The sequence below is a fragment of the Panulirus ornatus genome, chromosome 4 (assembly GCF_036320965.1).
Source record: "Panulirus ornatus isolate Po-2019 chromosome 4, ASM3632096v1, whole genome shotgun sequence".
In the NCBI taxonomy this organism is placed as follows: Eukaryota; Metazoa; Arthropoda; class Malacostraca; order Decapoda; family Palinuridae; genus Panulirus; species Panulirus ornatus.
Window position 1 is genome coordinate 69,291,853 of NC_092227.1, and position 24,374 is coordinate 69,316,226.

The 24,374-nt window shown below is 42.2% G+C and overlaps 1 protein-coding gene across 1 annotated transcript in view; it reads left to right on the top strand.

Moving 5' to 3' along the window:
* The window catches only part of LOC139767104 (uncharacterized), a 415,796-nt gene that overhangs the window by 184,936 nt on the left and 206,486 nt on the right, over positions 1-24,374 (top strand). The window contains 3 exon segments of the mRNA XM_071696092.1: positions 1,120-1,393; positions 19,758-19,873; positions 20,106-20,251. Coding sequence (XP_071552193.1) covers positions 1,120-1,393; positions 19,758-19,873; positions 20,106-20,251 — 536 coding nt within the window.

Below are 24,374 nucleotides of genomic sequence, written 5' to 3' on the forward strand. Positions count from 1 at the left end.
GTTTGAATGGAGAAAAACTGGAGGAAGTGAAGTGTTTTAGATATCTGGGAGTGGATTTGGCAGTAGATAGAACCATGGAAGCGGATGTGAATCATAGAATGGGGGAGGGGGCGAAAGTTCTGGGAGTGTTGGAAGAATGTGTGGAAGTCGAGAACATTATCTCGGAAAGCAAAAATGTGTATGTTTGAAGGAATAGTTGTTCCAACAATGTTATATGGTTGCAAGGCATGGGCTATAGATAGAGTTGTGCGGAGGAGGGTGGAGGTGTTGGAAATGAAATGTTTGAGGACAATATGTGGTGTGAGGTGGTTTGATCGAGTAAGTAATAATAGGGTAAGAGAGATGTGCGGTAATAAAAAGAGTGTTGTTGAAAGAGCAGAAGAGGGTTTTTTGAAATGGTTTGGTCACACGGAGAGAATGAGTGAGGAAAGATTGACCAAGAGGATATATGTGTCAGAGGTGGAGGGAACGAGAAGTGGGAGACCAGAATTGGAGGTGGAAAGATGAAGTGAAAAAGATTTTGTGTGATCAGGGCCTGAACATGCAGGAGGATGAAAGGCGTGCAAGGAATAGAGTGAATTGGAACGATGTGGTATACCGGGGTTGATGTGCTGTCAATGGATTGAACCAAGGCATGTGAAGTGTCTGGCGTAAACCATTGAAAGTTTTGTGGGGCCTGGATGTGGAAAGGGAGCTGTGGTTTTGGTGCATTATTACATGACAGCTAGAGACTGAGTGTGAACGAATGGGGCCTTTGTTGTCCTTTCCTAGCGCTACCTCGCGCACATGTGTGGGGAGGGGGTTGTTATTTCATGTGTGGCGGGGTGGCGTTGGGAATGAATAAAGGCAGACAGTATGAATCATGTACACGTTGTGTATATGTATATGTCTGTGTGTGTATATATATGTATACGTTGAGACGTATATTTGCGTGTATATTTGCGTGTGTGGACATATATGTATATACATGTATATACATGCAATGTAGTTCCAACTGACTTGTCTTGATACTTTCTCGTATGTGTGTGTGTTTGTTGTTTAAAATCCACATGAACTGTAATCACTTATTGGAAGGTAAGGCTTTGATAATTGAATAATGTATTTTCCCTAACATTCTAGCTTGAGGATATGTATTCAAAGGCAAAGAGGCAACGTCGACCAGTCAAACGTTACATGTACGAAGATGAAGTTCCAGAAAGGAGGTCAAGGAAACATGATTCATCTTCAGATGATAGTGACAATGAAAAGGATGAAGAGGAAGAAGAAGAAGAGGAAGATGAAGAGGAAGAGGAAGAGGATGAGGAGGAGGAGGAGAATGAGCAACAAACTAGATCTCGTTATTCACTTAGACGGAACAGAAGGGAAAACAGGCCATTTCAACTTAAAGCTGCTGGTATGTTACCATGTTAATACCAAGTTTTATGTATATTTGTCATAACATTAACTAAGCATATTAGCTCTGGATTCAGTATTATGTATACAACAGATAGAGTATGGGTGTGTGCAAATGAGGCAGTTTTTTCATGTTTGTTCATGATGCTCCTTTGCAAAGGCAGGATAGGCAATTAGGTACCTTATCTACCTACCCCAGGAGTTCCTTCTATGTTTTGTAGAGTTGCTGCAGCACTTGCTAAGTAGGCCAAGTCCACTGGGCAAGATAACAGTGTCATGATGTTTTGCATTTGTCTTTTGGGGAGGGTGCTAGATGGTGGATCATTAAATGTTCAGTGTCATCTCTGTGGTAGTCCCATCATCAGCATTACAAGCTGAAACGGTTTTTTTTTTTTATGTTGTAGGGATGGATGGGGTTGTGAACATTGATGAGAAAGTGTGATTTCAAATGAGTATATGTCTGGAGGATTGGCATTCACGGCTGAAGTAGGAGGGTGGTTATTTAATGCTTGTCATGTCATTTCATTGTGTACATGTTTTGTCAGTGTTGTGTTTGTTGGGTGTGAGTGGATGTGAGTAAAAGTTTCTGAAGTGTGATACAGGAGTCAGCTGTATGTTTCTCTTTTGGGGTTAGTTGTTGGTCATGGAGTGGTTTGGATGGGAAGGACATAATGCTGTTGCAGGAATTGAGTACTGAGCACATTGAGGTGGCATTGTATTGGGAGAATCCGTTTCATTGTCTATGCTTGGCAGCCATTCATTTTTCTGAGTGCTGTGGTTAATGAGGTTTACAGCTTTGTTATGTTTGTTTTATGTATGTTGGATGACCGGGCAGATGAGGCATAGTTAAGGGTTGAGAACACGAATTGCATGTATGAATACTGAGGGATTTTTTCCTTGTCCAAATCTGGTTGAAGGAAGTGTTCTAAGGGCATTTACTAGTCTGTGTGTTGCTGCTGTTTTGATTGTGATATTTGCAAGTGAATGTCTTGTTTGTGTCCTACTTGATGCCCAGAATAGTAGGTGTGTTGTTGACTGGGAGTGAGTGGCCTTTCAAGTTGATGGGAGGGTGCAGGTTGGATTCATGTTTGACTGGGGTTAAGTGTTACTAAAGGCATCTCTAGATGCATACATTTTATTCTTGGTATGTCATTGTTCTAGATGTATGATATAGTGTTACATGTTTGTTGCAGTTTGTGTAGTTTTAGGGTATACTGATAGGAAGAAATTCTGCATATGAGTGGACCTTCACTCTGTAGTCTACAAAAGGTGATGGAAGGTCATGTAGGATGAGAGTTGAAGAGGAAAATGCTCCTTTGGGAACTCCATTGTATAGCTTAAGGATTTTAGCATACATGCTGCCTTCATCCATTCCCACCGCCACCCCGCCACACATGAAATGGCACCCCCCTCCCCCTGCGTGTGCACAAGGTAGCGCTTGGAAAAGACAACAAAGGCCACATTTGTTCGCGCTCAATCTCTAGCTGTCATATGTAATGCACCGAAACCACAGCTCCCTTTCCACATCCTGGCCCAAAAAACTTTCCATGGTTTACCCCAGATGCTTCACATGCCCTGGTTCAATCCATTGACAGCATGTCGAACTTGGTATACCACATCACTCCAGTTCATTCTATTCTTTGCACGCCTTTCACCCTCCTGTATGTTCAGGCCCCTTTCGCTCAAAATCTTTTTTACTCCATCCTTCTACCTCCAGCATCAGCACGCCATAAGATTTCTATCTTTGTTTCTAAAGTCAGAGAGGGTTTCTTTCAACTGATGGTTTTGCGTAGTGTGGAAAGTTTTGTGGGGCCTGGATGTGGAAAGGGAGCTGTGGTTTCAGTGCATTACACATGACAGCTAGAGACTGAGTGTGATTGAATGTGGCCTCTGTTGTCTTTTCCTAGCGTTACCTCACGTGCACGTGAGGGGAGGGGGATGCCATGTCATGTGTGGCAGGGTGGCAGCGGGGATGGATGAAGGCAGCATGTATGAATATGTACATGTGTATATATGTATATGTCTGTGTGTGTATATGTATGTATATGTTGAAATGTATAGGTATGAATATGTGCGTGTGTGGGCGTTTGTGTTTATACATGTGTATGTGGGTGGGTTGGGCCATTCTTTCGTCTGTTTCCTTGCGCTACCTTGCTAACGTGGGAGAGTGCAACAAAGTATAGTAAAAATATAAAAATGATAAGTAACCCTTTAAATGCACGTAACATTACCTAACGTTCGTATGATAGAAGCTGGACAACATTTCGTAACATTTGGATATTTTGTGTCGTAATTGTTTTTTGAATTTTGGTGATTTGGCATCACTGTCACATACTATCATGTCCCAGGTTTACCCATTCCTGTAAACAGCTAACATTGCTTGTCCATCCACGGTCAGCACCAGTTCTAACATTCATACAGTAGTAGGAGGTGGACAATGTTATGTAACGTTAGGCCCTCTTGCGTCATAATTGTACGATGAAATTGGGTGATCTGGTATCTCTGACACATACTATCATGCTCTCTGTTTGGACACGCCTGTAAACAGCCACCCATGCTCACCCAGCTAGGATCAAAGAGAATATTATCAGAGACAATGGGAGGAGGGGAGGAAGGTGCCTAGCACTCCTCCCCTCCTCTCACAGCCAGCTATGATGCAGTATCAAGTAAGTAACACCTCTTACCTTCGTTTTTCATTCAATTTTATCTATTTATGTATTTATTGGCTTATTCCTTGATACTTTATCATTCCTAAAATATGCCGCCTTAAATGGATGTATACAAAACACTTCGCTCTCTTTTAATGGGATATGAAACACAAACACAGCAGGTAGCATGAAAATCACTTTAGTAGATACACCCAAATTGCACAGATCTGCACACAGTGGTGGTAATTGCATGACTTGCTAATGGGAATGTGGCATGCTCCACCCAGGACTCAAGCTTACTCTACTTCCCAACCCACGCTGAAGTTTTGGTGCTCTTTCTTCTTTGCTGATGCTCCCTCTCTAGTGCCAGCATGTCATAAGATTTCTAGCTTTGTTTTTAACATCAGAGAGGTTCTCTTCCATTTAACCACTGGTTCCAGGGTAAGAGAAGATGTTGGTGGATGTTTGGATTGAAAAAAAAATCAGGTTGCAGAAGAGTCACATTAAAATGTATACTCAAATCACAAAGGTAGCCCAGATCTGCACACAATGATGGTAATTGCGAGACTGATCACTGGTGGGAATGTGGTGCGCTCCACCCGGGACCCACACTTACTCCATCTGCCAATTCTCACTGATGTTTTGGCACACTTTTTACCTCATAAGATCATATAGTAGTGAATTTTGACTGCGGTAAAAGAGTGACTGGTAGAAGAGGTATTCTTGCATAATTGCAAAATCCAGCATAAAGTGAGGGCTGCCTGTATTAGAAGATGATAATGTCAAACTGAAAGTAATGTAATTCAGTGTTGATTGGTGTTCAGGGCTGGAATTCAAGGACTCTGTGAGGGAAAGTTCACCAGGTAATATAGAAGTAATAGAAACTCGTGGAGACGTAAGCTTTTAGAGTATATGCAGGAAACTTTTCTTCACCAATATGTCACAGAGCACCGTCATTTCTAGATCTTATCATCACACATACTAGCATGGATATTTTTTTTTCATATTTGATTGCCATATCCTGAGTTTGCAAGGTAGCACCAGGAACAAAGACAGAAAGGCTGCATACATTCACATCCATTCTCTGGCTGTTATATGTAGTGTACTGAAACTGCAGCTCCCAGTCCACAACCCGATGCCTTATACCTTTCCATGGTATTCCCTGGCCACTTCACATACTCTGGTTCAGTACATTAATAGCCCGTTGATCCTTGTATACTACATCGTTCCAGTGAAATCTGTTCCATGCACACCTTTCATCCTCCTGCATATTTAGGCCCCAATCACTTAAAATCTTTATCACTCCGTCCTTCCTCCTCCATTTTGGTCTCCCCTCTTCTTGTTCCGTCCACTTTTGAAACATATATCTTCTCTGTCAATCTATCCTCACTCATTCTTTCGACATGTCCAAACCATTTCAGTACTCACAACCTCACTATTTTTATTTTAATGTATGGCATGTGTTGATTGTTATGGAGGAAGGTGAGCAGTTCTTGGTGAAGGTGGGTCTGGAGTAGAGGTGAGCCATGTTACTATGGCTATTTATTTAAATTGTACATGGATATGGTGTTGTGGGAAGTGAATGTGAGGGTTTTAGGGAGAAAAGGAGTTCAGCAGGCTGTTACTAAGGGTTGGGGTGTGGGATGCTGGTTAGAAGTAAGTTACTGTTTGCTGATGACTTGGCACGGGTGGCAGATTTGAGTAAGAAAGTGCCAAAGTATGTTTCTGAATTTGAGGGAATGTTTGAAAGGTGAAAGTTAAGAGTAAATGCGAATAACAGCAAGGATGTTAGGATAAGCAGTGCCAAGAATCAGGTTAGTTGAGGTGTGAGTTTGAATGGAGAAAACATGGAGGAAGTGAAGTCTTTCTGATACCTAGAAGTGGAGGAAACTCTTGCATTCACTTCCCACAATACCCCACTCATAAACAGTTTAAATAGTCATGGTGACATCACACTCCCCTTCTGCCTTTCTTCATATGTTTTCTTGCACTACCTCACTAATCCAGGAAACAGTGGACACATATGGAGGAAAAAAGTGGACATAGCTTCATGCAGGAGGGTGAGGGGCGGGCGGGGAATAGAGTGAATTGGTTCGATGTGGTTTACTGAGGTCGATGTGCTGTCAGTGGATTAAATCAGGGCATGTGAAGCGTCTGGGGTAAACCATGGAAAGTTGTGTGGGGCCTGGATGTGGTAAGGGAGCTGTGGTTGCGGGCATTATTGCATGACAACTAGAGATTGAGTGTGAATGAATGGGGCCTTTGTTGTCTTTTCCTAGCGCTACCTTGCACACATGAGGGGAGAGGGGGATGTTATTCCATGTGTGGCGAGGTGGCGACGGGAATGAATAAAGGCAGACAGTGTGAACTGTGTGCATGGGTATATATGTATGTGTCTGTGTGTGTATATATATATGTGTACATTGAGATGTATGGGTATGTATATTTGCGTGTGTGGACGTGTATGTATATACATGTTTAGGGGGGGTGGGTTGGGCCATTTCTTTTGTCTGTTTCCTTGCGCTACCTCGAAAATGCGGGAGACAGCGACAAAGCAAAATAAAAAAATAAAAAAATATAGCTTCAAAATAAACTATTGGAGCTAAATAAAGTCATAGGGTGGGTGAGAGGGTGAAGGTCCTGGGTACATTGAGGAATGCTGGGAAGGAGAGGTGAAAGGGAATCATGGAGACATTAGCTATATATTTATTTATTATACTCAGCTGCTGCTTCCCGTGTCAGTGAGGTAGCGCAAGGAAACAGATGAACCCAACTACCCAAATACACATATACATACACAAAACGGCCACACACGCACATTTACATACATATACATTTCAGTGTATACATACATATACATACACAGACATATACATATACACACATGTACATATTCATACTTGGTGCCTTCATTCATTCCCATCGACACCCCAACACACTCATATGAACTAGCATCCCCCCTCCAGTAAGGTAGGGTCAGGAAAAGACAACAAAGGCCACATTTGTTCCCACTCAGTCTCTAGTTATCATGTGTAATGCACTGAAACCGCAGCTCCCTTTTCACATCCAGACTCCACGCACCTTTCCATGGTTTACCCAAGATACTTCATGTGCTCTAGTTCAATCCATTGACATGTCGACCCCGGTATACCACATCATTCCAATTCACTCTATTCCTTGCATTCCTCTCATCCTCCTGCATGTTCAGGCCCCGATCACTCAGAATCTTTTTCACTTCATCCCTCTACCTCCAATTTGGTTTCCTGCTTCTCCTTGTTCCCTCCACCTCTGACACATATATCCTCTTTGTCAATCTTTCCTCACTCATTCTCTCCATGTATCCAAAGCATTTTAACACACCCTCTTCTACTCTCTCAACCACACTCTTTTTATTACCACAGATCTCTCTTACCCTTTCATTACTTACTCGATCAAACCACCTCACACCACATATTGTCCTCAAACATCTCATTTCCAACACATCCACCCTCCTCCGCACTACCCTATCAATAGCCCATGCCTTGCAACCATATAACATTGATGGAACCACTGTTCCTTGAGACATACCCATTTTTGCTCTCCAAGATAACATTCTTGCCTTCCACACATTCTTCAATGCTCCCAGAACCTTCACCCCCTCCCCCCTCCCTGTGACTCACTTCCACTTCCATGGTTCCATCCGCTGCTAAGTCCACTCCTAGATATCTAAAACACTTCACTTCCTCCAATTTTTCTCCATTCAAACTTACCTCCATATTTGATTTGTCCCTTAACACTACTGAACCTAATAACTTTGCTCTTATTCACATTTACTGTCAACTTTCTCCTTTCACAGACTTTTTCAAACTCAGTGACCAACTCCTGCATTTTCTCACACGAATCAATCACTAGAGCTGTATCATCGGCAAACAATAACTAACTCACTTCCCAGGCCCTCTCGTCTGCAACAGACTGCATACTCGCCCCTCTCTCCAAAACTCTTGCATTTACCTCTCTAACCACCCCATCCATAAACAAATTAAACAACCAGACTTTCACTGGGAATCAATCACTCTCCCTTCCTACTCATTCATGTGCCTTATATCCTTGATAAAAACTTTTCACTGCTTTTAGCAACTTACCTCCTACACCATATACTCTTAAAAGCTTCCACAAAGCATCTCTGGCAACCCTGTCAAATGCCTTCTCCAGATCCATAAATGCTACATACAAATGCTACATTTCCCACATACATGATTGAGAGGGTGAAGGCATGTACAGAGCATCAGATTGGGGAAGAGCAGTGTGGTTTCAGAAGTGGTAGAGGATGTGTGGATAAGGTGTTTGCTTTGAAGAATGTGTGTGAGAAATACTTAGAAAAGCAAATGGATTTGTATGTAGCATTTATGGATCTGGAGAAGGCATATGATAGAGTTGATAGAGATGCTCTGTGGAAGATATTAAGAATATATGGTGTGGGAGGCAAGTTGTTAGAAGCAGTGAAAAGTTTTTATCGAGGATGTAAGGCATGTGTACCTGTAGGAAGAGAGGAAAGTGATTGGTTCTCAGTGAATGTAGGTTTGCGGAAGGGGTGTGTGATGTCTCCATGGTTGTTTAATTTGTTTATGGATGGGGTTGTTAGGGAGGTGAATGCAAGAGTTTTGGAAAGAGGGGCAAGTATGAAGTCTGTTGTGGATGATAGAGCTTGGGAAGTGAGTCAGTTGTTGTTCGCTGATGATACAGCGCTGGTGGCTGATTCATGTGAGAAACTGCAGAAGCTGGTGACTGAGTTTGGTAAAGTGTGTGAAAGAAGAAAGTTAAGAGTAAATGTGAATAAGAGCAAGGTTATTAAGTACAGTAGGGTTGAGGGTCAAGTCAATTGGGAGGTAAGTTTGAATGGAGAAAAACTGGAGGAAGTAAAGTGTTTTAGATATCTGGGAGTGGATCTGGCAGCGGATGGAACCATGGAAGCGGAAGTGGATCATAGGATGGGGGAGGGGGCGAAAATTCTGGGAGCCTTGAAGAATGTGTGGAAGTCGAGAACATTATCTCGGAAAGCAAAAATGGGTATGTTTGAAGGAATAGTGATTCCAACAATGTTGTATGGTTGCGAGGCGTGGGCTATGGATAGAGTTGTGCGCAGGAGGATGGAAGTGCTGGAAATGAGATGTTTGAGGACAATGTGTGGTGTGAGGTGGTTTGATCGAGTAAGTGACGTAAGGGTAAGAGAGATGTGTGGAAATAAAAAGAGCATGGTTGAGAGAGCAGAAGAGGGTGTTTTGAAATGGTTTGGGCACATGGAGAGAATGAGTGAGGAAAGATTGACCAAGAGGATATATGTGTCGGAGGTGGAGGGAACAAGGAGAAGTGGGAGACCAAATTGGAGGTGGAAAGATGGAGTGAAAAAGATTTTGTGTGATCGGGGCCTGAACATGCAGGAGGGTGAAAGGAGGGCAAGGAATAGAGTGAATTGGATGGATGTGGTATACCGGGGTTGACGTGCTGTCAGTGGATTGAATCAGGGCATGTGAAGCGTCTGGGGTAACCCATGGAAAGCTGTGTAGGTATGTATATTTGCGTGTGTGGACGTATGTATATACATGTGTATGGGGGTGGGTTGGGCCATTTCTTTCGTCTGTTTCCTTGCGCTACCTCGCAAACGCGGGAGACAGCGACAAAGCAAAAAAAAAAAAAAAAAAAAATTATCCGTAGGCGTGGGCTATGGATAGAGTTGTGCGCAGGAAGGTGGATGTGCTGGAAATGAGATGCTTGAGGACAATATGTGGTGTGAGGTGGTTTGATCGAGTAAGTAATAATAGGGTAAGAGAGATGTGTGGTAATAAAAAGAGTGTGGTTGAGAGAGCAGAAGAGGGTTTTTTGAAATGGTTTGGTCACATGGAGAGAATGAGTGCGGAAAAATTGACCAAGAGGATATATGCGTCAGAGGGGGAGGGAACGAGGAGAAGTGGGAGACCAAATTGGAGGTGGAAAGATGGAGTGAAAAAGATTTTGAGTGATTGGGGCCTGAACATGCAGGAGGGTGAAAGGCGTGCAAGGAATAGAGTGAATTGGAACGATGTGGTATACCGGGGTCGATGTGCTGTCAATGGATTGAAGCGTCTGGGGTAAACCATGGAAAGTTCTGTGGGGCCTGGATGTGGTAAGGGAGGTGTGGTTTCAGTGCATTATTACATGACAGCTAGAGACTGAGTGTGAACGAATGTGGCCTTTGTTGTCTTTTCCTAGCGCTACCTTGCTCACATTAGGGGGGAGGGTGTTGTTATTCCATGTGTGGCGGGATGGCGATGGGAATGAATAAAGGCAGACAGTATGAATTATGTACATGTGTATATATGTATAAGTGTGTGTGTATATATATGTATACATTGAGATGTATAGGTATGTATATGTGCTGTGTGTGGACATGTATGTATATACATGTGTATGTGGGTGGGTTGGGCCATTCTTTCATCTGTTTCCTTGCGCTACCTCGCTAACGCGGGAGACAGCGACAGAGCAAAATAAATATAATAAATACATTCGTCAAAACAAACACCTGATTGACACATCCTCTACCACTTCTAAAACCACACTGCTTTTCCCCAGTCTGATGCTCTGCACATGCTTTCACCCCGACAATCAATACCCTCCCATATAATTTCCCAGGAGTACTCAACAAACTTATGCCTCTGTAGTTTAAACACTCACTTTTATCCCCTTTGCCTTTGTACAGTGGCACTAAGCATGTATTCCATCAATCCTCAGGCACTTCACCATGGTCCATACATACATTGAATATCCATATCAACCAATCAACAACACAGTCACATATATACATACATGTACACACATAGGTATACATATCAACACATATACATACACATACTCAGACATATACATATATACACATTTACATATTCATACTTCCTTACCTTCATCCATTCCCGGCACCAGCCTGCCTCACAGGAAACAGCATTACAACCCCGTGCATTAGTTAAGTAGTGCTAGAAAAACAGAGAAGAAAAGGCCTCATTCGCTCATACTCAGTCTCTAGCTGTCATGTGTAATGCATTGAAACCACAGCTCCCAATCCACATCCCAGCCCCACAAACCTTTCCATGGTTTACCGCAAATGTTTCACATGCCCTGGTTCAGTCCATTGACAGCATGTCAACCCCAGTATACTACATCGTTCCAATTCACACTGTTCCTTTCACCCTCCTGCATGTTGAGGCCTCGATCGCTTAGAATCTTCTTCACTCCATCCTTCTACCTCCAATTTGATTTCCCACTTCTCCCTTGTTCCCTCTACCTCTGATATATATCCTTTTTGTCAACCTTTCCTCACTCATTCTCTCTATATGACCAAACCATTTTGCCACAACCTCTTCTGCTCTCTCATCCACTCATTATTACCACACATCTCTCTTACCCTTTCATTACTTACTCGATCAATCCATCTCACACCACATATTGTCCTCAAACATTTCATTTCCAACACATCCACCCTTGGAGATAATGTTTTCTCTTTCCATGCATTCTTCATCGCTCTCAAAACCTTCACACCCTCTCCCACCCTATGACTCACTTCCGCTTCCGTGGTTCCATTCGCTGCCCAGTTCACTACCAGATATCAAAAACACTTAACTTCCTCCAGTTTTTCTGATTTCCAACTTACATCCCAACTGACTTGTCCCTCAAACCTTCTGAACCTAATAACTTTACTTTTATTCACACTTACTCTAACCTTTCTTTCACACACTTCTCCGAACTCAGTCACCAACTTCTGCAGTTTCTCACTCTAATGAGTCACCAGTGCTGTATCATCGGTAAACAACAAATGACTCACTTCCCAGCCCTCTCATCCACAGCAGACTACATACTCACTCCTCTTTCCAAAACTCTTGCATTTTCCTCTCTAACCACCCGATCCATGAACAAATTAAACAATCTTGGTGACATCACACACCCCTGCCGCAGACCGACCTTCACTGGGAAGCAGTCACTCTCCTCTCTTCCTACTCATACACATGCCTTACATCCTTGATAAAAACTTTTCACTGCTTCAGGAAGCTTATCTCCCATACCATATACTCTTAAATCCCTTCACAAAGCATCTCTTACAACCCTCTCACATGCCCTTTCCAGATCCATAAATGCTACGTACAAATCCATCTGTTTTTCTAAGTATTTCTTACAAACTAATTCCTCTGTAGTTTGAACACTCACTTTTATCCCCCTTGCCTTTGTATAGTGGCACTATACATGCAGTCTGCCAATCCTCAGGCACTTCACCATGATCCATACATACATACGGAAAAAAATATGTATATACCGAAGCCAAGGTCAAGTACCCAGTTTATTTACCAGCCCTTAGGGAAGTTGAAGAGGTGCATTTACTGTGGGCGGAATGCCAAGCACAGGATTCAGACTTGATATGGGGCTGTGCATTGATTCATTACGAGAAATGCTAGCCACTACACCGCTGAAGTTACACCTCTCTTGCGCAGTCATTATGCAAATAAGCAACTCACTTCACACCATACATTGTCGTCAGCCATTTTATTTCCAACTTGTCCACTGTTTTCTATTTTTACACATTCACGATCTATGACTTGCATCCTTATAATGCTGTTAGGCTGTTTTACTCTTAAACATACCCGGGAAAAAAATATTTTTTCCCTAATAGACTCCAGCTTCTTTCATTCAGTTCTCAGTGTACCTTAGCTCTCTCCCCCCTTATGACTTACTTCAGCTTCCATGGCTCCATCCAGTGTCATGTCCTCTTTCTGGTATGTGATGCATTCCACTTACTGTAGGTTTTCACCATTCATGTTAACTCAAACCATCCTTTCTTGCTCCCCTTCTCCATCTTACCTTACTTTTGCGTACATTAACTCTCAACTTTCCCCTCTCACACACACACACACACACACACACACACACACATACATGCCAAAACTCAGACATTACCTTCTGGAGTTTTACCCGTGAGTTTACCTTTAAAACTGTGTTATCTGCAAAGAGCATTTGATTCACCAGGCATCCCAGTGTCATCTTACTCTGTTTTCACCCTTTTCTGTTAGACACTTGCAATTATCAGCCTCAGCACTTGCATGTGAATTGACTAAACAACCATGATGACAATTTACATCCTTGATACAGATCCACCTTCACATGGAACTGCTTATCCTCGTTCCTTCTTAGTGTGCTGATAAAAAGATCTGACTGCACCTACTAGCTTTCTTCACATTCCAAATATCGGTAACACCAACAAAATATCTTTGTCATCCCTATCATACTCTCTCTCTGCAGGTCCATAAATATCATATAAATTCTTTTTTTTTCTTCCATCGAGTATTTTTCACAAATTTTTCAAAGCAACTACCTGGTTCATATATTCTCTGCCTCTCCAGAAGCCATCTTGCTTCTCCCCAATCTGATACTCTATCCATGCCACCACCCCTCTCAGTCTTTAACGTCCACCTTACTGGTTATGCTTAACAGATTTAAACCTTTGTAATTTGAGTTTTTATTTTTATTCTGGAAGGAGGTAAATAAAGTGCGTAAGACAAGGGAGCAAATGGGAACTTTAGTGAAGGGCGCAAATGGGGAGGTGATAACAAGTAGTGGTGATGTGGGAAGGAGATGGAGTGAGTATTTTGAAGGTTTGTTGAATGTGTCTGATGATAGAGTGGCAGATATAGGGTGTTTTGGTCGAGGTGGTGTGCAAAGTGAGAGGGTTAGGGAAAACGATTTGGTAAACAGAGAAGAGGTAGTGAAAGCTTTGCGGAAGATGAAATCCGGCAAGGCAGCAGGCTTGGATGGTATTGCAGTGGAATTTATTAAAAAAGGGGGTGACTGTATTGTTGACTGGTTGGTAAGGTTATTTAATGTATGTATGACTCATGGTGAGGTGCCTGAGGATTGGAGGAATGCGTGCATAGTGCCATTGTACAAAGGAAAAGGGGATAAGAGTGAGTGCTCAAATTACAGAGGTATAAGTTTGTTGAGTATTCCTGGTAAATTGTATGGGAGGGTATTGATTGAGAGGGTGAAGGCATGTACAGAGCATCAGATTGGGGAAGAGCAGTGTGGTTTCAGAAGTGGTAGAGGATGTGTGGATCAGGTGTTTGCTTTGAAGAATGTATGTGAGAAATACTTAGAAAAGCAAATGGATTTGTATGTAGCATTTATGGATCTGGAGAAGGCATATGATAGAGTTGATAGAGATGCTCTGTGGAAGGTATTAAGAATATATGGTGTGGGAGGAAAGTTGTTAGAAGCAGTGAAAAGTTTTTATCGAGGATGTAAGGCATGTGTACGTGTAGGAAGAGAGGAAAGTGATTGGTTCTCAGTGAATGTAGGTTTGCGGCAGGGGTGTGTGATGTCTCCATGGTTGTTTAATTTGTTTATGGATGGGGTTGTTAGGGAGGTAAAGGCAAGAGTTTTGGAAAGAGGGGCAAGTATGAAGTCTGTTGGGGATGAGAGAGCTTGGGAAGTGAGTCAGTTGTTGTTCGCTGATGATACAGCGCTGGTGGCTGATTCATGTGAGAAACTGCAGAAGCTGGTGACGGAGTTTGGTAAAGTGTGTGGAAGAAGAAAGTTAAGAGTAAATGTGAATAAGAGCAAGGTCATTAGGTACAGTAGGGTTGAGGGTCAATTCAATTGGGATGTGAGTTTGAATGGAGAAAAACTGGAGGAAGTGAAGTGTTTTAGATATCTGGGAGTGGATCTGGCAGCGGATGGAACCATGGAAGCAGAATTGGACCATAGGGTGGGGGAGGGGGCGAAAATTCTGGGAGCCTTGAAGAATGTGTGGAAGTCGAGAACATTATCTCGGAAAGCAAAAATGGGTATGTTTGAAGGAATAGTGGTTCCGACAATGTTGTATGGTTGCGAGGCGTGGGCTATGGATAGAGTTGTGCGCAGGAGGATGGATGTGCTGGAAATGAGATGTCTGAGGACAATGTGTGGTGTGAGGTGGTTTGATCGAGTAAGTAACGTAAGGGTGAGAGAGATGTGTGGAAATAAAAAGAGCGTGGTTGAGAGAGCAGAAGAGGGTGTTTTGAAATGGTTTGGGCACATGGAGAGAATGAGTGAGGAAAGGTTGACCAAGAAGATATATGTGTCGGAGGTGGAGGGAACGAGGAGAAGAGGGAGACCAAATTGGAGGTGGAAAGATGGAGTGAAAAAGATTTTGTGTGATCGGGGCCTGAACTTGCAGGAGGGTGAAAGGAGGGCAAGGAATAGAGTGAATTGGAGCAATGTGGTATACCGGGGTTGACGTGCTGTCAGTGGATTGAATCAAGACATGTGAAGCGTCTGGGGTAAACCATGGAAAGCTGTGTAGGTATGTATATGTGCGTGTGTGGACGTATGTATATACATGTGTATGGGGGGGGTTGGGCCATTTCTTTCGTCTGTTTCCTTGCGCTACCTCGCAAACGCGGGAGACAGCGACAAAGTATAAAAAAAAAAAAAAAAAAAAAAAAAAAAAATAATTATTCTTTATCTTATATAAAGACACTATATAACAGAACTCAGACACCAACCCTGTGGCTGTACATGGACTGAAAAATCTGACTGATCAATCTCACTGTCACCCATTTTCTTGACAAACTCACTTGCAACCTAATCAAGTCCAACCAATTTACTTCATTTCCTTGTAAGTAAGACTTTCACCGTACCATTCAAATTAACTCACTTGCTTCACATACCATCTCATCACAACCACACCTTGTCAACTAACACATTCAATAGTCCTTTAGAATACTCAATCCTTAGTTTTACTGAGATTATTTTTTTATTTTTATTTATTTTGCTTTGTCGCTGTCTCCCACGTTAGCAAGGTAGCGCAAGGAAACAGACGAAAGAAATGGCCCAACCCACCCCCATACACATGTATATACATACACATCCACACACGCAAATATACATATCTATACATCTCAATGTACACATATATATACACACACACATATACACATGTACATAATTCATACTGTCTGCCTTTATTTATTCCCATCGCCACCTCGCCACACATGGAATAGCAACCCCCTCCCCCCTTGTGTGCGAGGTAGCGCTAGGAAAAGACAACAAAAGCCCCATTCGTTCACACTCAGTCTCTAGCTGTCATGTAATAATGCACTGAAACCACAGCTCCCTTTCCACATCCAGGCCTCACAGAACTTTCCATGGTTTACCCCAGACGCTTCACATGCCCTGGTTCAATCCATTAACAGCACATCGACCCCAGTATACCACATCGTTCCAATTCACTCTATTCCTTGCACGCCTTTCACCCTCCTGCATGTTTAGGCCCCGATCACTCAAAATCTTTTTCACTCCATCTTGCCACCTCCAATTTGGTCTCCCACTTCTCCTCGTTCCCTCCACCTCTGATACATATATCCTCTTTGTCAATCTTTCCTCATTCATTCTCTCCATGTGACCAAACAATTTCAAAACACCCTCTTCTGCTCTCTCAACCACACTTTTTATTTCTACACATCTCTCTTACCCTAAGATTACTTACTCGACCAACCACCTCACACCACATATTGTCCTTAAACATCTCATTTCCAGCACATCCACCCTCCTCCACACAACTCTATCCATAGCCCATGCCTCGCAACCATACAACATTGTTGGAACCACTATTCCTTCAAACATACCCATTTTTGCTTTCCGAGATAATGTTCTCGACTTCCAAACATTCTTCAAGGCTCCCAGAATTTTTGCCCCCTCCCCCTCCCTATGATTCACTTCCGCTTCCATGCTTCCATCCGCTGCCAGATCCACTCCCAGATATCTAAAACACTTCATTTCCTCCAGTTTATCTCCATTCAAACTTACCTCCCAATTGACTTGACCCTCAACCCTACTGTACCTAATAACCTTGCTCTTATTCACATTTACTCTTAACTTTCTTCTTTCACACACTTTACCAAACTCAGTCACCAGCTTCTGCAGTTTCTCACACAAATCAGCCACCAGCGCTGTATCATCAGCGAACAACAACTGACTCACTTCCCAAGCTCTCTCATCCACAACAGACTGCATACTTGCCCCTTTTTCCAAAACTCTTGCATTAACCTCCCTAACAACCCCACCCATAAGCAAATTAAACAACCATGGAGACATCACACACCCCTGCTGCAAACCTACATTCACTGAGAACCAATCACTTTCCTCTCTTCCTACATGTACACATGCCTTACATCCTCGATAAAAACTTTTCACTGCTTCTAACAACTTGCCTCCCACACCATATATTCTTAATACCTTCCACAGAGCATCTCTATCAACTCTATCATATGCCTTCTCCAGATCCATAAATGCTACATACAAATCCATTTGCTTTTCTAAGTATTTCTCTCATACATTCTTCAAAGCAAACACCTGATCCACACATCCTCTACCACTTCTGAAACCACACTGCTCTTCCCCAATCTGATGCTCTGTACATGCCTTTACCCTCTCAATCAATACCCTGCCATATAATTTACCAGGAACACTCAACAAACTTATACCTCTGTAATTTGAGCACTCACTCTTATCCCCTTTGCCTTTGTACAATGGCACTATGCACGCATTCCGGCAATCCTCAGGCACCTCACCATGAATCATTTTTTTTTTTTTTTCTTCTTTTTTTTGTCGCTGTCTCCCGCGTTTGCAAGGTAGCGCAAGGAAACAGACGAAAGAAATGGCCCAACCCACCCCCATACACATGTATATACATACGTCCACACACGCAAAATATACATACCTATACAGCTTTCCATGGTTTACCCCAGACGCTTCACATGCCCCGATTCAATCCACTGACAGCACGTCAACCCCGGTATACCACATTGCTCCAATTCACTCTATTCCTTGCCCTCCTTTCACCCTCCTGCATGTTCAGGCCCCGATCACACAAAATCTTTTTCACTCCATCTTTCCACCTCCAATTTGGTCTCCCTCTTCTCCTCGTTCCCTCCACCTCCGACACATATATCCTCTTGGTCAATCTTTCCTCACTCATTCTCTCCATGTGCCCAAACCATTTCAAAACACCCTCTTCTGCTCTCTCAACCACGCTCTTTTTATTTCCACACATCTCTCTTACCCTTACGTTACTTACTCGATCAAACCACCTCACACCACACATTGTCCTCAAACATCTCATTTCCAGCACATCCATCCTCCTGCGCACAACTCTATCCATAGCCCACGCCTCGCAACCATACAACATTGTTGGAACCACTATTCCTTCAAACATACTCATTTTTGCTTTCCGAGATAATGTTCTCGACTTCCACACATTCTTCAAGGCTCCCAGAATTTTCGCCCCCTCCCCCACCCTATGATCCACTTCCGCTTCCATGGTTCCATCCGCTGCCAGATCCACTCCCAGATATCTAAAACACTTCACTTCCTCCAGTTTTTCTCCATTCAAACTCGCCTCCCAATTGACTTGACCCTCAACCCTACTGTACCTAATAACCTTGCTCTTATTCACATTTACTCTCAACTTTCTTCTTTCACACACTTTACCAAACTCAGTCACCAGCTTCTGCAGTTTCTCACATGAATCAGCCTCCAGCGCTGTATCATCAGCGAACAACAACTGACTCACTTCCCAAGCTCTCTCATCCCCAACAGACTTCATACTTGCCCCTCTTTCCAAAACTCTTGCGTTCACCTCCCTAACAACCCCATCCATAAACAAATTAAACAACCATGGAGACATCACACACCCCTGCCACAAACCTACATTCACTGAGAACCAATCACTTTCCTCTCTTCCTACTCGTACACATGCCTTACATCCTCGATAAAAACTTTTCACTGCTTCTAACAACTTGCCTCCCACACCATATATTCTTAATACCTTCCACAGAGCATCTCTATCAACTCTATCATATGCCTTCTCCAGATCCATAAATGCTACATACAAATCCATTTGCTTTTCTAAGTATTTCTCACATACATTCTTCAAAGCAAACACCTGATCCACACATCCTCTACCACTTCTGAAACCACACTGCTCTTCCCCAATCTGCTGCTCTGTACATGCTTTCACCCTCTCAATCAATACCCTCCCATATAATTTACCAGGAATACTCAACAAACTTATACCTATGTAATTTGAGCACTCACTCTTATCCCCTTTGCCTTTGTACAATGGCACTATGCACGCATTCCGCCAATCCTCAGGCACCTCACCGTGAGTCATACATACATTAAATAACCTTACCAACCAGTCAATAATACAGTCACCCCCTTTTTTAATAAATTCCACTGAGATATATATATATATTTTATACCTTATCCAATCTTAATTAGGTAACATCAGGAACAAACAAACAGTGGGCTCATTTTCACACATTTACTCTCTAGCTCTTGTAAGCTCTTGTAATGTATTGACACCTGCACTCACTTCCTACAGCCATGCTTTGAAACTCCTCTGTTGTTTACCTTGAGTTCATCACATGTCTTAGTTCACCTCATTAACTTTATCTCCCCCACATACCACAGTGATATAAGTCATTTTATCCTCTGTGTGTGTCTCTCCCTTCTGAATTTTCAGGCTCCTGTATTCCAAAGCCTTTTGTATTCCATACTTTCCTCTCTTTCGTGGTCTTCTTCTCCCCATTGTTACTTCCATTTCTGACATGTAGATCCTCATAAACATTTATCCGCACGTGTCTGTTTATATGTGTAGATCTTGATGATTTTTATTTTTCACAGAAAAATCAAGATCCCTTGGATATCATGAGGATTCTCCTCCTAGAAGACACCATAGGAATCACAAGCGATATCTCAATTCTCCAGCAAGAAAGCACATTTTTCACCACAAACACAAGGTGAATTAATGTTTTGATTCTAATATGATTTCTTTTTTATTTATAGTATTCATACTAAGATATGTACTGAATATGTCTATGCAGATTGATATCCAGTTTTTACTTCCTGGGATTTTTCTAGTATTTGTTGGTATTTCCACCTGTATGGCAAGAGAAAATTACCCATCAAATAAGCAAACCCAGGTTTTGATAGGCTGAGTATTATTTTTAACAGTTATTTGTGTTTCTGCAGACAGCCCATCACACATCTACAAGTAGTAGCAGTAGTTCAGATGAAGATGACTTTGAGAAACGCAAAGCTAGGAGTATGGTGAAATCCCGCAACCGTTGCCTTCCAATGAATCTGAGTCCTGAAGAATTACTGACTAATACTTTAAAGTAAGTTAAGGAGCATAAATTGCCTTTTGCCAGGATTGTACATCAAATTATCATTGATATCTTTAGTAAACAAATGACAATAAGATGTTGGCTTATTTGTACACCTGACCCTAATTTTTACTCATTGGATACTGGTAAGCCTATTGTGTCAGCATTTTATTAATTTGGAATACCAAGTCCTTTTTTTTTTTTTGTAATTTGAATTTTGCTTCATTTGCATTGCCTTGTCTTTTTCCACTTTTCTCTGTGTCCCATGTTAGCCAGATAATAACATGAAATGATGAGATGGCCTCATTTACCCTCATCCTCCCTTTAGATGTTATGTATAATGCACCAGAAACACAGCCTCCATTCAGAGTCAAGGCCCACAGGCCATTCCTTGGTTTCCACTGGATGCTTCATATACCCTAGCTCTGCTCATTGACAGCATATCACCCCTTGTATACCATAACACTCTCATTTTTTATCCAATGCTTGCCTCACACCCTCCAGAATGTCCAGGCCTCAGTAGCTCAAAGCCTCTTTCACTCCGTCCTTCGATCTCCCACTTGATCTCTCCATCCCTCTTACTTTGTCCATTTCTGAGTTGTATATTCTCTTACTCAGTCTGTCTTTGCCCATCCACTAACTTCATCCATAGTCTATCTTTGCCCATCCACTAACTTCATCCACCTTTCTATTAGTGAGGATGGAATCAGAAGTCTTCTGTCTCGTTGATTCTCCAAGCATCACTTACTTGCAGTCATCCCTTTCTGTCTGCCTCGATGGTTCTCCCCTTTTCCAGTTTTTCAGGTATTATTGTGGCTACTGTTCTCATGATCTGTCTGCATGTATCCATGCCACTGAAGCTTGGATCCAAATCATGCATTTGGCAGCTGTTTCCCATGGTTTCCCTGTATAGACCAGCCACTGACAATTAACCATCCTATTACCTACATTTTTCCTCAGACATCGAAGCAGTGGAATTATATTCCTTCTTTCGTTTTTTCATATTCTTATAGCCTTTTTCCTTTAACATTTTTCATATTCTTATAGCTTTTTTACCTTTAACAGTCAGGTGTCTGCAAACAATTTGCAGTCTTTATTAACACGTTCATTTTTTTTTCATGCATGTTTTGTCTTTTCACCCAAATGGGCATTATTGGGTATGTTTTACCTATGCCATGTTGATCACCTAAAAAAGTCAAACCAAATCACCATACCCTAGTCAGCTCTCTCCCTCATACACTCCTTCTTGCCACACCTTTTTCGTATGCTGCCATTCTTTTTGGGATTAACCCACCTCACATCACATTTTGTCTTCAGGCATTTCATTTCCAACACTTCCATCCATTTCCATTCTTTTGCATTAAGGACCCTTTTTTCACATCATACAACCCTCAGACATACCTCCTTTTCCCTCACAGACTCTGACCATCTCTCCCTTGTAATTCAAAGTATGCCCAGTACTTTAGCCTCCTATCTTGCCATATGAATCACTTCAGCTTCCATAGTTCCATCCACTGCTAAGTCCATTCCAAAATATCTAAAGCATGCCTTCTGCATTTTATCATTTTACTTTTATTTACAATAATCATGGACTTTTTCTTTTCACACACTTCCCAAAATTTGTCTCCAGGTTCTGGAGTTTCTGTCTTCAGTCTGCAACTAGAACCGCATCATCTGCAGACAGCAACTGATTCACCTCCCATGACCTCCTCCAACCCTCATTGTAAGATCTTTGCATTTATCTCCTTCCTGGCCCTGTCAATACATAGATTGAACAATCATGACTTGTGTGGAGGAGTGGGTAGCATTGCTGAAAATGAATTGCACAGGTTCATATCTTAAGTTAGTTGAGATACCTGCCGTAGGCTAGAGTAAAGGGGGAGAATGGTCTTGGTATGTCTTAGGAGTAAAGGTAGGGGTTGATCTGAGTGCAAAGGTAGTTGTAGGTAGGCATCCAGAGACCATGGAGATATATTACTGGTATTACTTGCCTGGGTGTCAAAAGAGTTAGTGGTAGTTGTCAAGTTGCACTCCTTTGACCTAGGTAGCTGTCTTTTCTTTCTACCTAACCTACTCGTGGACTGCAGGCATTCTGTCTACAAACATACAGTCTCTCCTTGTCACAAATATCAATCACTTAACTCACACAACTCATTCTATGTATCTAGATATTTCTGGTGTTGAATGTTATGCTCTGGCCTAATCTTATGTCAAAATTGGTGGGAGCATTAGACAGAATTAGTAAGTACGAACATTAGGTGGGAGCATTAGGTAGAAGAAATAGGTTGGTACATTAGATAGACATTAGGTAGATGTAGTCAGTAGGAACATACTAAAGAAGCCACAGCTCACCCAGCAAAGAAGAGAAAACTTATCAAGTGAATTATCAGATGTAGACTCTAAACTGCCTCACTAACATGTGGACTACAGGCATTCTGGCCACAAACATACAATCTCTCCTTGTCTTTTGTAACACTTGACAACATTTAACTCACACAACTCGTTCTTCAAAACTCTAGTTTTTCCTGTGGTGAGCACTATATGCTAGCCCTGCCTTTTAGCAAAATGGTAGGAGCAGTAGATAGTAGTTGGTAGAAACATTTAGGCAGGAGCATTAGATAGTAGAAGTCAGTAGGAACATTAGGTGGGAGCCTCAGCATACTGCGCTAGAGTGGCCCTGTGCCATTGGCCTATTAAGTGTGAGGCACTAAAGGCTGAGAAGCAGCACTGGAGTTCATTAGTTATGGTGTCTCTGTTGCCATGGCCGCCCCTTTGAGGGAGTTCCAATTGGAACAGGTGTCAGAGATATAGGTAGATAGGAACATTAGGTAGGAGCCCCTGAAAACACTGCACTAGAGTTGACTTCTGCCAGTAGCTTGTTAAGGTTGTGGTACAAATGGCTAAAAAGTTGCTCAGGATTTCACCAGTTATGGACTCTTTTGTCATTGCCACCCTTTTGAGGGAGTTCCTGAAGAGAACAGGTATCAGAGATATGGGTAAATAGTAAGGGCAAAAGAGTAAAAAGTAAGCGGTAGCTATTCTCTTGAAGCAAAAGTTGAAGGAATGTGTGAGAGTGAAAAGAAGTGAGCTTCCGACTTATGTGGGTAAAAATGAAATTGGAATGTGATACATGGGTAACTATCAGTGATTATGTACCAGGCCATGAGACGAAAGATGAGAGGCAAGTGTTTTTGGAGATGAGTGAGCATGTCAGTAGTTTTGATGAAAGTAACTGGATGTTGAATGCAGAGAGGGAGTAATGTGACAGTTGATGATATGATTGGGGCCCATGAGGTATTAAGTAATTTGAATAGAAATGGTGATCAGCTTGTGGAGTTGTGTGTTGAAAGAAGGCTGGTGATTGGGAATACCTGGTGTGAAAGGAGGGACGTACACAATTATACTCATAAGAGTAGGAAAGATGGTCAGTAGGTATTAGTGGAATACGTACCAAGTGATAGGCATGCAAAAGAGAGACTTTTGGATGTAAATTTACTGAGGTGAGCAGTTAGTTGGGTGTATGATCATTATTTGGTGGTGAGATTAAAGTTTTGTGAAGGTTTCTGAAAACTAAAAATGATGTGGGTGAGAAGAGAGTGGTGAAAGTAAGTGTGCTTGTAAAAGAGATTTGTGTGAAGAAATACCAGGAAAGATTGAGTGTCAAATGGTAACAGGTGAAAGTGAAGGAAGCTAGGGGAGTGGGAGAAGAATGGGAGTTAATTAGGGAAGCAGTACTGGCATGTGTAATAGATAAGTGTAGCATGCATAAGATGGGAAGTAGGCAGGTGAGAAAGGGTTTTAGGAAGTGGGATGAGTAAGGAAAGTTGCTTGTGAAAAAAAGGAGGTACATAGGCAATACTTACAAAGGAAGGAGTATAATTGATTGGGATATGTATAAGAGAAAGCAGCATTAGGTCAAGAGAAATGTGCAGGGGTTGAAAAGAGGGTAAATGAAAGTTAAGGTGTGTGAGTATCAGTAAACTTCTAGGAGAATGAGATGTTTTTGAAGGTTAACATTGTGCAAAAAACAAGAGAACAAATGGGAACGTTGGTGAAGGGGGTAAATGGGGAAGTAATAACAGGTAGTGAAGAAGTGAGGAGATGAAGTGAGCATTTTGAAGGAGTGTTGAATGTG